Source organism: Chionomys nivalis, chromosome 3 (genome assembly GCF_950005125.1).
Source record: "Chionomys nivalis chromosome 3, mChiNiv1.1, whole genome shotgun sequence".
In the NCBI taxonomy this organism is placed as follows: Eukaryota; Metazoa; Chordata; class Mammalia; order Rodentia; family Cricetidae; genus Chionomys; species Chionomys nivalis.
Genome location: NC_080088.1, coordinates 85,037,927 through 85,053,303, shown reverse-complemented (window position 1 = coordinate 85,053,303; position 15,377 = coordinate 85,037,927). Strand labels below are relative to the sequence as shown.

Sequence of the window (15,377 nt, the reverse complement as noted above, 5' to 3'; positions counted from 1 at the left end):
ATTATTTTATATATGCAAATGCATTGTATGTATATGTAGTATATATTTTATTTTATTTTTTTTATTTATTTATTTTTGGCTGTGTACATAGGGTGCTTTATTCTCCACAGAGTGATACATGCTACAGTGGATTGGGCTTGGGCCAGTGTCCCCATATGTACAGAACCGAATAAAGTGGGTCTCTGAGAGGTCTGGTTTGTCTTGATGTGAAAGGGACATGGGAAGGTGTGTTAAAACCCGAGCGGTGTCAGTCCTGTGCTGGTCTTGGCTTGGAATGTAGGGAGGTAAGGCAGCTCTCTCTTCCAGGCAGGGGAGGCGTGCCGGGCTTAGAGGGCTTTCTGTACCACATCTTCCCACTGAGCGTCCGATATCTCCCGAGACCAGGCAGGAACCCCTGGTGCAGGCAGGCTTACTCCAGCCATGGTCCTTTTCACCAGCTCTACGTGTTCTGGGTCCTTGGGGATAGAGCTGTGGCTGCTCAATGCTGCAGCCCCCTCCTCATCATCATCCTCACTCTCTAATGGTGGGTCTGGCAAATGAAGCCCCAGGGCCTGGATCCGATCTTGAATGTCAGCAGCTCCATCTTCTCCCTCACTCACTGGTGCCAGTTCCACCTCTTCTTGTTCAGGGTCTTGATTGAGGGGTTGGTAGGAGTAGCCTGCCGGGCCTGCTCCTGTTTCCTCCTGCTCTTCCTTGAGTTCTTCATTGCTCCAATCCCCAGTTCCTTCTGTAGGGCCCTGATGTGGCCCTAAGTCCTCAGTTTGGTTGGGGAAGATACGTTCAGGGCCCATGGCGTCTCCCCCTAGAACTGCTGCTGCCATCCGGGCAGGGGCCTCTCAGAGCCCACAGCCGGACCCGCACCTTCACTTCCCTATATTTTATTTTTTAAACATTTTATTTGCTTGAGTACCTGTGTATACATACATGTGTGTGCACCTGTTGTGAATGGGCATGCGTGTGAACACATATGAGCATGTTGTGGTGTGAATATGTCCGTCAGAGGACAGCTTCTGGGAGCCAGTGCCCTCCATCTTTACCGTGTGGGTCTCAGGGCCTGAACTCTGGCTGTTAGGCTTGGCACAAGCACCTTCGCTTGCTGAGTCATCCCACGGGCCCTGGATTAATCCTGTGTTAGGAGCCAGTGGCACATAGAACTTTCATCTTCACACAGAGCAGAACTGTCGTGTGTCTGCCTAGGGCCCAGGAGGAAATCACTTTCTCTAAATGGTCTTAACCGAGCAGTCAGCCTCCGAGGTCACTGTAACAGAGCAGCAGGCAGTTTGGGCCAAGGAAGCTCCGCCCTCACACTCAGAGAACAGCAGACTAGGCATGAAGAGAAGCCAGGTTCAGAGACCACTACCTAAGGAAGATGCGTCATTTGAATGGGGGCAGTGAGCTGCCTGTGATTGGCCGAGGTTTGCTCCCTATGGTTGGCTGAGACTCAGTTATTTGTTATAGAAGCAAATTCCCAAAATGTGTTTTCAGTGGCTGCATTGTCAGCATGAGTTATAAGAGCTCCATCAGTCCAGATTTAGTTTCCTTGAATGGGTGCGGAGAGTAGGGAGGCGCGTGCCGGTGTAGTGGGAGCATGCTGGGATCTTCTGATGAGGTGGTAGCTGTGTGGCATGAGTTGCAAACAGTCGTGGCTTACTAGGAAGGAAAGGAGTGGTCTGTCAGTGACCATAGTGACCACACGGTATTTGCTTGTTTTTGGCTCAGGTCCAGGGTGTGTGTGTGTGTGTGTGTGTGTGTGTGAGAGAGAGAGAGAGAGAGAGAGAGAGAGAGAGAGAGAGAGAGAGAGAGAGAGAGAGAGAGAGAGAGAGCCCATTTCTTTTGAAGGAAGTTGGAGGAGGTGAGCAGGAGAGTATTGCCAGCCACAGAGTGGAGTCTCTATAGGGTCAGAGAGAAAGCAAGAAGGAGGCGGGGTTGGGTCCTAAGGGAGACAGAGGCATAGCAATGTGGGAATGTGGGGATGCGATTTTGGGTTTCCAGAGAAACCTGGGCTTTTTTTTTTTTTTTTCCTTTTTTCCTGAGAGTGACTGAGAGAACGGATTGGAGTTACATAATCTTGTTTGGTCTGCCTCCAGCACCATGGAGGGATTGCCAGACTTGATTTCCCAGGAGGCGTCACCTGCCATAACCTCCAGGCCGACTGCTATTCTTGCAAGTATCGTGAGACAGCCCCAGTCACCAGGTCCTTTATCCCTTCCCTTAGGGCAGTCTGGGTTCCACTCAGGTTTCTGGCAGCCAACCGAAGCTCCTGGCCCAGGGTACCCAGACTTTACGGGTCTCTCTGCGAAACATGATTTTACATTATTTTATCTTCCTGTCTCTACCGTGGAAAACATTCCTTAACAGGCTTCACTTCTTTTTGGCTGTCAGGTTGTCTGTCAACTCAAAACGCTGCTTCCAAGGCTGAGCTGTCTTTTTTTAATCTCTTGTGCATGCAGGTGCTTGAGAGGGATACATCTAGGCGCATGTGCGTGCTGCCGGTGCAGAGGACCGGCTTTGCTATACCACTGTCTGCCTTATACCTTTGAGACAGGTCTCTCAGTGAACCTAGAACCTCCCTTTCTCAGCAAGGCTGGCCAGTCAAGGAGTCCCAGAGATCCTCCTGTCTCTGTCTACTCCTCCCTCTGGCCTTTATGTGGGTTTGGGGGATCTGGACTCAGGTCCCCACACTTACACAGCAGACACTGTTACTCACGGAGCCATCTCCCCAGACTCTTCCCTTTTTCAATGTTGGGGGCTGAATCTAGGATCTCATGTACAATGGGCCTTTCCTGTGGCTCTGAGCCACACCTCAGACTATGAGAATATTGTCTTTGAACATGCAAATCTCTCTCCTGAAACACAAGGGAAGTCCACAACGGGAGTGGGGGTAGGGCATGGACTAGAAGGATGGGTCAGTGGTTAAGGACACATACTGCTCTCTAAGAGGACTGGAATTTAGTTCCCAGCACCTGTATTGGGTGTCTAGAAACCACCTGTAACTTCAGCTCCAGAGGATCTGTCACCATCTTCTGGCCTCTTTGGGTTCTCTCTCTCTCTCTCTCTCTCTCTCTCTCTCTCTCTCTCTCTCTCTCTTTCTCTCATCTTTAAAATCAAAAAGAGAATCTATAATAAATAATAAGTAATTAATAAATAAATGTCATCTCTTTTATTTGGAAATATTTGTAGCATTAGTAGTAAATGAAGAACTAAAGTTTCTCCATTTTGACCTCCACCTTCACCTTGTGTCTTGTGTAAGCTATTTCCCATAAAACATTCCAGTCCTCAGAAATGGCTAGGGGCAAAAGTAACAGGTTAGCCATCTGGAAAGGACAGATAGCCAAAGAACGTCCCCTCCCAAAGGTCAGCCAATAAGAAAGTTTGACAAGCAATAGACAAGGTTTGAAAATAAAATTTGTGAGAAGTCCCTAGACATATTGAACCTATCACCCCAAACCCTGCTAGTGTAACTTTTCTGATTTTTGTCTTTAAATAACGCCCTCTAGAAGGGCAAGGTACTTCCTTTCGCTACTGCACTGACAAGGTCCCTGTCGGCTTGAAAATGTTCACACAATAAACCTTGCTTTTGCATTTCAGTGAGTCAGTGTCCCTGGTGGTCTTTTGGGGTCCCCACTGACTGGGCATAACATTAGGGCCTCTTCCTGGATCCCCAGCGACCCCCCCCATCGGGATCTGTGACCCCGAAGTTTTATTCTGATTGACTGTGGTAAGTCTATCTGTGTTCAAAGTCTTGTCTGTTTTACTTCCGTTGCCGATCTCAGGATCTGAACTGAGTCTGAACAAGTCAGTTTGCCCTGGAGGACGAGCTAGAGGGCTTACCTGGGGGAATCGGGAGACATCCCCTTTCCTCGTCTGGATGGGGGTCTCTCATAGGAGACCATCCTGTCAGGGACCTAGTCGGGCCCTGCCTATAATTCTGAATGTGAAGAATCTGGGGATCAGGTAGCCTTACTGAATGGCTCCTGTCCCATCTGTACAGTTTTTGGTTTTGTCCAGGCTTAGTCTCCAGGCTCTCAACAAACCCCATCTGGTGTAGGAGGGTCTTCTGTCTATGTGTTATTTTCATTGGTTGAATAAAGAGACTGCCTTGGCCTTTTGATAGGGCAGAAAATTGGGTGGGCGGAGTAGACAGAACAGAATTCTGGGAGGAAGAAGGCAGGCAGAGAGAGCCACCCCCACGAAGCTGCCAGATCAGACATGCGGAATCTTTCCTGGTAAGCCACGAGCTTGTGGTGACATACAGATTATTAGAAATGGGTTGAATCAAGATGTGAGAGTTAACCAATAAGAGGCTAGAACTAATGGGCCAGGCAGTGTTTAAATGAATACGGTTTCTGTGTAATTATTTCGGGTGTAAGCTAGCCGGGTGGTCAGGCGGCCGGGCAGCTGGGAGCCGGGCAGTACGAAAAGCAGCCTGCACCTCCAAACAACACCCATCTGGTACCTGTGGGAATCTGTTTGGGGCCCTTTGTCTAACTGTTCTGTTTGTGGGTCTTGTCGGTCTTGTGTGTTCTGTCTTTGTGTCTCTGTTGATGACTGACTTGACTGGATAGATCATGGGAACATCTCCTTCTTCCCCTTTGGCCCTCACCCTAGCTCATAACAGCAGTGCTGACATAAAGAAGGGTAAGTCAGCCATTTTCTGTTCTTCCAAATGGCTTCTTTCAACATGGTCTGGCCCAGGGAGGGATCTTTTCACCTGAATTTGATTTCTAAGGTTGAGGACATTGTTTTTTGACCTCACACAGGACACCAGGACCAGATTCTTTACATTGTGACCTGGTGGGGTCTCATCAACCAAGTAGATGACCCCTTCCTGTGGGTTAAGCCTTTCCTTCTGCCTAATCTGACTGCACCCCCTTTGCTTTGCAGGTTTTTTCCTTAGAATCCCCATGCTGCATGCCACCCTGCTCCCTCCCATGCTGGTGGGTGGGTTCCCTCAGCCTGCCCTTGGGGGCTGGGGGCCAAAGCTGGCCAAGGTATGGCTCTGCCTGCCAAGGGCAATGAGTTGCAGTCACTGGCTCTAGGTGTTACGCTGTAGTGGCCGCATTGTGACACTATAGCCAGACTTCCCTCCACCAGAGCTACTTTGGTCATTCAGATCCAGTGGGTTATAAATATCTGCCATTATTTAGAGGGGCTGGTTACAAATTACTATTGGTTAGGGTATGAAAAATAAACTACTGTTAGTCTCAGATGTTTCACACTAATACAGGATTTTTTTAAAATATTTATTTATTTATTATGTATACAATATTCTGTCTGTGTGTATGCCTGAAGGCCAGAAGAGGGCACCAGACCCCATTACAGATGGTTGTGAGCCACCATGTGGTTGCTGGGAATTGAATTCAGGACCTTTTGAAGAGCAGGCAATGCTCTTAACCTCTGAGCCATCTCTCCAGCCCCTAATACAGGATTTTATGTGATGTAAATTTAAAGTTATTTTTGTTATAGTATTTGAATGTTTCTGTTCTTATTTAAAATATTGTAACCATACAATATATTATATACCATAAGAAAGACTTTGGTAAGAGTTTTTATGTTGTCTAGGAAGTGAGAAAGACTTTGGTATGTTGTCTGGAAAGCAGGGGAGAAAGCAGGAGACTAAAAAAATGAAGAGAGGAAAAATAGATTGAAGGTATATAAAAAGTTATAGAAGTTCAGAAGGGGATGTGACCTATGTTTGCTGTGGTTTCTCATACCTGCAAACATGGAGTATACTTGTTTTGTTGAAAAGTTTGCCTATGTAAATTTTCTTGCAAGCATGGAACTGAGACAGAAATGGTTTGGATATTTTTGCTGTCTCTGCTGCCCATCACTGCTGTGTCCACATTTATGGGCCTGACCTCAGAATTTATCACTGAGCTCTGGTTACTGGATTTGGGTTAGCAGAAATTCAGATGACTTTTTTGTATAGATAATGTTAAAACTGTTTTATGTTGCTCTTTATTGAAAAACTGGCTCTAGAGTTGGGTTATGACTCTTTCTTCACTAGACCCACGCTTATTTAAAAGTTTCCTCTGTCACTCTGTCAGTCTGAGCCCCTGACACAATGACAAGGAGAAGAAAGCAAGTCTGTAGCTTTGGATTCATAAGTTTATTTTGTTAGATACAGTAAAAAAATCTGTTAAAATTAAAATAAAACTAGTCAAAAGTTAATTAATAACACTGGGAATTGATAACTTAAAATCTATACATAGGTAATTTTAAAGAAACCATAGGCATAATTCCATTTTAAATTTTGGATTGCCATTTGGCTAGAGTTAAAAAAAATGGATGCCACATGATTTCAACACCATCTTTATTAAAGGTGACCATGTGGAGTGGGTCTGAATAGGAGGCAACAACAGATCTCTGAGATAGTTTGGACTGGGATAGATTTTTTTTGTGTGATGACTCATGTCCCATTCTGAAAACAAGGATACACACACACACACACACACACACACACACATATATGATTTAAAGTATTAAAGCTGCACCTCAATGTTTTTACACTCAAAACTGTACCTTGCTCTGCCAGCTAGACTTTGTTAATTTAGGAGTCACCCAGGTGATAATGATTATAAAGACATAAAGGGATCGTAGGAAACAGCTGAGGTTTACAAACGTAAGGCAGGACTAGAGTCCAAAAGAATGTGCAGTTGCAACAATGGGCCTCAACAGTTTTAGAAATGCCAGTGCCAAGTGATAGTCACCAGAAATACCAGCTACAGTGAAATAGAGTAGGCTGAGACGTAAAAGACAGGCTACGTATATGCCATCTAAGATGGAGTGAAAGAGGTACTTTATTTTTTATATTGCAGGAAGACATTTAAGAGATTTTATTTTTTTAAGAACAGTTAAAACTATGGGATATTTGCGCTCTTAAAATGTTTTATATTGTTAATGTTTGGACTTAATATAAGGCTAAAAATTAGGATCACAGCCATAAGTACAAAATGCTAACCAGAAACTGGATGTTCATTTCCTGTGATGCAGAAGACAATGACCTAGGCAGTCTGATAAAGGGCTTGGAACAGCACCCAAGCCTGTGAGTCTCAATCCTTTGAGGGTTTACAGGAGTCAGATGTTTTAATTGAGATTCACAACATAGGCAAAACTGCAGCTGTAAAATAACAACGGGAAACAACTTGTGATGGGGATCACTATAACATGGGAAACTATACTAAAAAGTCATAGCATTGAAAATACTAACTAATGGTTTTAAAATGTATTTCTTTGTTCAAGGTCTATTCAGGCTTAAAAATGTATGTTTAGCCTCCTTGTCTTTGCTAACTTGGTTGGGTTTAAGCTATTTGGATAAACTGAGTCTTAAATTTTTGTATTGATACTAAGAGGAACTTCTATTGAAAAATTGTTGTTTTCTAAGACTCCCTCCTGTTCCCATTTTACCCTGTGACCTTTTCTTTGCCTTCGCAGGAGACAGCATTAATAGCTGCATACAAACTTGTTCTGTTTTTACCCTCGGAATGACTAATTCAGTTTCTTTATTAGCTTCAGTTCAAAATCATTTTTTATTTGAGGCTAAACCCAACAGAATGTAAAGTTTCAGTCTTATAAGAGCTGCTAACTTATTATAGACTGTTAGGAAATACAAGTTAGTCAGTCATCCTTAAAGTATTGATATAATTAATTGCTGGGATAAGCCTTATTTAGATCCCTGTATATGTTTTCAAAGTCAAACTTAAAACGAGGAACTATAAGCAAAGTTTGTCTAATCAGACATACCTAGGCAGCCCTCATACATCAGAGACCTGCAGAACATGGCATTTAAAATAATGATTACAAAGCTTATTATATTAGACAGAGACTCTGAGATCCTAGCAGTGACCCAAGGTCTCCAAAGAAGATTATGGGTCACCATGATATCTCCACCTGGATTACGATGACGCTGACCACTGGGCGAGGTGCCCCAGTGCAACACCTGCTGCGGGGACCCAGTCCAGACTGTGAACAAACAGCAGGACATTGGAGAATCGATTGCACCACTTTTGCCAGGACAAAATAAGGTCAGTGTTTTCCATGTCCTTCTTCCACAGGAAAAATCAAATCACCTCACGGACCTGGCTAAGACTGTAAGACTGCTATTCTGGATACTTCTGCCTTCAATGCTATAGAGACCTGGGTATGGCTAACTGTGTATAGACTCTGGTCCCTGTCATTTTCAATAGATTGGAAAGCTACTTGTCCTTCTAGGATCTCTGATAGTACTGATGGCTAGGCCAGCTATAATGCTTTGAGTGTATAAAAAATAACTTAAGATGTAAATACAGGTTAAGCTATGGAAGATGTTTCTGATTTCTTTCCCTTTCTGTGGTATAGTTCTGATAAGCTGATAGAGCAATGACTACTTACTCTTACTCTTAGGTCACAAGCTCAAGATTTTAGAATGATTCTAGTTGCCATTTAAATATGAACTTAAAGGTGTTTCTTATCAGGCCAAAGACATCTCTGTCCAATTCATACCTGACTCTCTGGGCAGCAGAAAAATATACATGTTTCTAACCAAAATCTGTTAGTTTTTGCTAGGACTCAAAGGTATGAGTCTATTCCTTCTGTTTACAGACACTTGTTATCTGTTCCTTTTCTGTGGTTTGGATTTCAATATGGGCCTAAAAGTTTCAAAGGTATTACTTTTCTTTAAATAGATAATTTTTAACTTCTGTTCCTAGTTTAAACTCATATCAATAGGTTTCCACTTGGCTGGCAGACACATCAGCATCAATTGCTGAGTACAACCTGCTCTGAATGACTGCAAGCCCTGGACTTCCTGAAAGTTGATGTGGACCAGTCCAGCTGATGTGAATGCTCCCTGTCCCTTCAACAGAGTCTGAGAACCAGATGCTTCTGATGAGTGCCCCATAGCCTGAGTTCCCTCCTTACCTTTGGCCAGCCTTTCAGCCTACTGGAGCCCTGACGACAATGCCCAATGTTAGCTTGAAGTAGCTGCAGAAAGGAACACATTGTCCCACGCTCCCTGCCCAGAACAGGTTGAAATGCTGAGATGAGGGGGAACTCCCTGACATGGCGGACAAAATGACTACCTATAGTGCCCCGTTGACATACCAGACCAGGGGATACTGTGTACTAGTCAGGCTCGTTCCGAGAATAATCTATCACACTGATCAGGAGTTCCTAGACCTCGTGCAGCAAGGATGGAGCCAGCCCTCATGGTTATAAAGACATAAGAGAGGGAGCCTATGACAGCCCTCACCCTTAGCCCACTTTTAGGTTCTAGCCTGGGGGACTGGGTACGGGAATCTCAGCACTAGTAACCCAGAATCAATATTACTGCAACCTTCATGTCACCACAGATGTGGATATACAGAGCATAGAAAAATCCATCTCCCACCTAGAGGAGTCCTTATCCTCCCTGGCGGAGGTGGTCTTAAAGAACAGGAGGGGGTTAGATCTTCTCTTCTTACGGCAGGGTGGGCTCTGTGCAGTGCTAGGGGAAGAATATTGTTTCTTCACTGATCATTCGGGAATAATCAAAGACAACACGGCTAGAGTTAGAGAAGGACTGGCAAAGCAGAAAAGAGAAGGAGAGGCCAGCCAGGGTTGGTTTGAAACCTGGTTTAATAGCTCCCCTTGGTCGACCACTCTCATCCCTATTCTCTTAGGACCCCTGGTATTCTGCTTTTGTTATTGACTTTTGGGCCTTGCATTCTTAAGCGGCTAATGAAACTCGTGAAAGACACAATACAACTTATGGTCCAGAGATCACAAATCTACAGTCCCCTCAGGACTGAAGAAACTTAAGAGTTACCTGTCAGGAACCCATTATTGGGTTCACTATAGTTACTAGAACAGGGGGGAACGAATAACCAAAGTTCCTCCATTTTGTCCTTCGCCTTCATCTTGTGTCTTGTGTGAGCTATTTCCCGTAAAACATCCCAGTTCTCAGAAATGGCTAGGGGCAAAAGTAACAGGGTAGCCACCTGGAAAGTATAGATAACTGTAGAATGTCCCCACCCAAAGGTCAGCCGATAAGAAATTTGACAAGCAACAGGTGAGGTTTTAAAATAAAACTTGTGAAAAGTCCTTAGACACAAGCCAATCAGGATTGAACCCATCACCCCACATTCTGCTAATGTACCTTTCTGGTTTTTAACTTTAAATAATGCCCTCTAGAAGGACAGGGCACTTCCTCTCTGGCTGCTGCACTGATGAGGTCCCTGCCAGCTTGAAAATGTGCACACAATAAACCTTGCTTTTGCATTTTGGTGAGCGGATCTGACTCGTGGCCTTTTGGGGTCCTCATGGACTGGGCATAACAGTAATAACCCCAGTAACACTCCCACTTCTTCATGAAGCCCTTTAGAGACATATTCAGAGAATACACTGACACCAGGTCTCTTGTTTAGAGCAACATCAGAGAGCTGCCAAGTCCCATTCAGAGGGAAAACATCACAATTATGCCGAAAGATACACATGGGATTTTAAGTACTAAGCCTTAACTTGGAATTTTCTATTTTTAGCTCCCAGTGTCTGGAAACAAGAGAGATGTTTGGTGGAATTTCTGTTTTCCAGGGTGGTAGCCTTCAGGGCAGGAAGAGTCCAGATGAGAAACTCAACAAGGGAACGGGAGCTACTGATGAGAAGTCTATGGGTATCATCAGCCTTGACATCCAGTTCTTAATCCTCTAAAGTGTGTCCTTTGACAAAATGTCCCAAGTGCTTTAGAACACTTGAACACTTTAGAACAATTAAACAGTAACATCAGCCGGTCCCCCAGGCACTCTATAAAAGAGCCAAAGTTTTACACTTCTTGTTGAATAATGAAAATGAACTTAAACAACATGTTGGTCAACATTGCTCTTACCTAGCCCAGTAATGATACACGAAATTCCCAAGACCTTGAAGATGAGACACGGCTGTGTCCGTGTTAGTAAACAAATATTCCTTTGCTTTGAAACTGCTGGATTAGCTCTTAGGGAGGAGACCGTAAGATGCAACATTTTAATCACGCAAGCAAATCAGAATGTCCCGTCTCTTAGGACTCTTTCTTCCCCTTCCCCGCCCCGTGATATTTCATAGATGCCTGTAGATGTAAAACCTCGTTAAACCCATGTACATCCAGTGCACAGCAAAGAGCACATGTTCTTAGAGAGAGGAAGTCTCCAACACTCTGGAGTTTAAACCAAGGGTCTTATTTCTGGCAGGGTACAGGAGAAGATGTCTTAGAGGTGACTTGAAACTGAAGAAGATCATGGGAAGGACAGTCAAGGTGGGGGAACCCTCAAGAACAAAGCTTTCCCCATAGCCTGCGTAATGTATAAAGAAGCATGTTGCTCGTGTTCTGGAGGCAGGGAAATCTCAGGTCAAGCCTCTGATGTCTGGAAGGTTCGTTCTTGCTCTCAGAAACCTCTCCTTGTAAAGCCACTAAACTGTCTTGCAGACTCCACACTCGTGACCTCATCTAACCTTAATGAGCTTCCAGAAGACACGCTTGTAGCTACCATCATGTGTGGCCAGCACATGAACTATAGGGAGACAGATTCAACCACTGCACCAGACAGCCAGGGTTAGTGGAGAACACAGGGCACCGACCTAAGAAGCTAGCATGTGTCCAGATGTATGTAGGTAACACATGAAGAAATATGGTGTCTGAGGAAATGGGGACCATCAGGAGCCGAGAGCCAGGTAGGACAGCTTGGGGAAAAGATGTGGCCCGTATAGAGCTGTGTGTCCTCTGTGTAGGATCTTTAACCATTGTTATCTTTGAAACATTCATCTGATGACTACTTGTACCACACTGTATGCTAGGCTCTGGCATCAAGACAAGATGGGATGGAAGTCTGAAGAATGGGGGAGGGGAGATAAAGACATTCATCATTATACCTGGCATAAAATGCATTTTAAAGGAACTTCCTGGGCTGGAACATACCTTGGTAGTAGAGTATTTGCATAGCATTCATGAAGTCCTGAATGGGACTCCTAGTCTGGGACCCAAATCCATGTAGAGACACCAGAGCCCATCATTAGGAACTCTTTGGGCTGGAGTTTTTGAGAAAGGGAAGGCCAGGGTTAGGTGCCTGCTGCAGCTGCTTTACCCTGAGGGCCAACGGAATGCTTCAAGTCAGGAGGTAGTGGCCCAGAGAAATAGGAAATCTTAGCTCCTCCTCTCTCCCTCTCTAGCTGCAGGGAAAGGAACAAACCCGCAGTCTATGACTACACCTCCCATTAGCTCCTCCTCTCTCTCCCTCTTCCCTCAGCTCCTCCTCTCTCCCCCTCTTCCCTCAGCTCCTCTTTTCTCCCCTCCTCCACTCAGCTCCTTTTCTCTTCCCTCCTCCCTCAGCTCCTCCTCTCCCTACTTCCCTCCTGCCCTCAGCTCCTCTTTCTCTCCCCCTCCTCCCTCAGCTCCTCTTTTCTCCCCTCCTCCCTCAGCTCCTCTTCTCTTCACTCCTGCCCTCAGGTCGAGTCTAGTATCAAACATCCACATCACATTAAGCTGAAATGAAAGGGGGCTGGCTGCTCAGCAGGTGTGGGGCTCAGACAAGCTGGCAGAAGAAACTTCCAGACCAGATGTGGTAGAGCTCTTCTCTGGTCTTCACACTTGGGAGGCAGAGGCAGAAGGATCACAAGTTTGTGGCCTGCCTGGGTTATGCACCAGAAGGAGAAAGAGAAGAATCTTTTATAATTATTTGAAATATAATTTTTGCCACATCCTAGGATGTCAAAAACCACTTCTTCTTGAAAGTTCTAATCTATGGCAATTCAAAGTCTGTTAAATGGCCAGGATACTTTGTTGATAGAAGAAAATCAACCTGAAAATAATACACCTGTGGTATGAAAAGGACAAGGGAGATTGTGCCGTTCTTTCAAGCCATTAAATCTTACTGGAGGGATGTAATTAGGACCTCGAGAGATGAACACAGGGTGTTTATGTGGCATGACAGCCAAGGTCTGAAAGTGCCATCTGCTAACATGAGCCCTGCTGCCCCACTGAGATGCCCTTAGTGATGGGTAAGAGTCCCTCAAAAGAAAGTCCCTTTCTTCTCCGTGTGATGCCCACGGGCATCTGTGTGACATCCGTGAGCTTCCATGTGATGCCCCGGGCATCTGTGTGATGTCCATGAGCATCCATGTGACATCCATGAGCATTGTGTGATGCACAAGATCATCCGTGTGATACCCAAGAGCATCCATGGGATGCCCACGAGCATCTGTGTGATGATGCCCATGAGCATCCGTGTGACGCCCACAAGCACCCATGTGATGCTTTACAAGCACCACAACAGGGGCCTCAGCGCTTTCTTTAGTCACAGTGCACGTCCCTCCACATAGTCACATGTGCAGAAGGTTATGACATTTGAAACAGAAGCCTTGTCGCTAAACAAAATCCAAATTTTATTTAAATTGAAATAATTTGTGCAAAATTTATTTTCCCCAAAATAGCAATCACTTCTTTTGGTATAATTTCTAGATAAACCACAAAACACTAGCTTTTGGGCTTCTAAATAAGATGAGGCGGTAGATATCTTCATAGAGAAAGATGGGAGAGAACGGGCAGGTGCACTGAGGTGTGGCTGATTCTGTTTTGATTATGAAGCAGAAATGTCCAGTGCTTCCTTACCAAAAAGTTTGTGAAAATGCGGATTCAACAGAGGAATGTCGATGGCAGCAGCCAGGGGTGGAGCAGCCGCACCAGACTCTTCTGAGATGATTTCCTTAAGCTCATTTGATAAACAAAAATATGTGCCCCAAGCCTGTGATGGAGAGCTCACATCTCTCTGGGAATTCCTGCAGTTGTCAGCCTAGAGCTGGTGTGTGTATGTGTGTGTATGTGTGCGTGTACACAGTGCGGTGTAGACACATGCATACCATGCAGTGTCTGTGGAGGTCACAGAAGTGGGTTCTCCCCATCTCTCTCTCGGGTTCCAAGGACTGAACTTTGGTATTCAGCTTTGGCAGCGAGTGCTTTTGCTCCTGAGCCACCCGAGCCCCACCTTACAGGTTTTTTTTTTTTTTTAACAGCTCAACATGTGAGGATTGGAGAGATAAGAACATTCGAGGTTCAGTCGGACACTGGTGGCACACACCTTTAATCCTAGCACTCAGGAGGCAGAGGCAGGTGATCTCTATGAGTTTGAGGCCAGCCTGGTCTACAGAGTGAGTTCCAGGACAGCTAGGACTACACAGAGAAACTCTGTCTGAAAAATCTAAGAAAAGAAAGAAGGAGGAGGAGGAGGAGGAAGAGGAAGAGGAGGCGGAGGAGGAGGAGGAGGAGGAGGAGGAGGAGGAGGAGGAGGAGAACATTGAGTCTCTTACAGGAAACTTGAGTTTCTTTCCCAGTGGGCAGTTTACAACCACAAAGGGGAATTCTAGCTTTAGGGGCTCCGATGCTCCCTCTGGTCTCTGAAGGGATTGCACCCACCTGTGCATTCCCACAGAGACATACACACCCATAATTTAAAATAACATGATAAAAGTTAATAAAACACCAATGCTTAAAACTCTTAATAGCCAAAGGTCAATGACAGGCGTCATTTAACATTTTATAAAATGTATTCCTCTTTCCCCCACTTTCTCAACATTGATTTCTTCGAACACTTTATAGCTCGATCCTCGACAACTGGACCCGCACCACAATAAACACCTAAAATGATGTAACTAACACAACTCAAGGGTGTCAGCGGCAACGATCGTGAGCAGTTGAATTCTAGCACACATACCATGTAATGTGCTGGAAGAAGAGAGTGTGTGGATTGCTAATAGTGAACATACTCCCTTGGCGGCCCCTATGCGAGCACGCTCAGTGCTTAAACAATCGGCTATCCGCTAGTTTTTTCCTCACACATGTAAAGTTACAAGAAAAATCTACTTCAGAAACCTCTTAGCTGTCAATGGTTTTCGAATTGTTTGTAAGAAACCCTGACTCAGGGGCTGGAGAGATAGCTCAGAGGTTAAGAGCATTGCCTGCTCTTCCAAAGGTCCTGAGTTCAATTCCCAGCAACCACATGGTGGCTCACAACCATCTGTAATGAGGTTTGGTGCCCTCTTCTGGCCTGCAGGCATACACACAGACAGAATATTGTATACATAATAAATAAATAAATAAATAAATATTTAAAAAAAAAAAAAAGAAACCCTGACTCAGCCGGGCGGTGGTGGCACACGCCTTTAATCCCAGCATTTGGGAGGCAGAGCAGGAGGATCTCGGTGAGTTCGAGACCAGCCTGGTCTACAAGAGCTAGTTCCAGGACAGGCAACAAAACTACAGAGAAACCCTGTCTCGAAAAACAAAACAAAAAAGAAAGAAAGAGAGAAAGAAAGAAAGAAAGAAAGAAAGAAAGAAAGAAAGAAAGAAAGAAAGAAGAAAGAAACCCTGACTCATGTGTATAGAATCCATCATTACA

The 15,377-nt window shown here is 44.9% G+C and overlaps 1 protein-coding gene across 1 annotated transcript; it reads right to left on the bottom strand.

Annotated features, from left to right (window-relative positions):
• Positions 1 to 326: 326 nt before the first annotated feature.
• On the bottom strand, positions 327 to 837 carry LOC130872083 (male-enhanced antigen 1-like). The gene has a single exon (XM_057765889.1). It carries the CDS (start codon positions 819 to 821, stop codon positions 327 to 329), a length of 495 nt encoding a protein of 164 aa, XP_057621872.1. The 5' UTR covers positions 822 to 837.
• Positions 838 to 15,377: the final 14,540 nt, after the last annotated feature.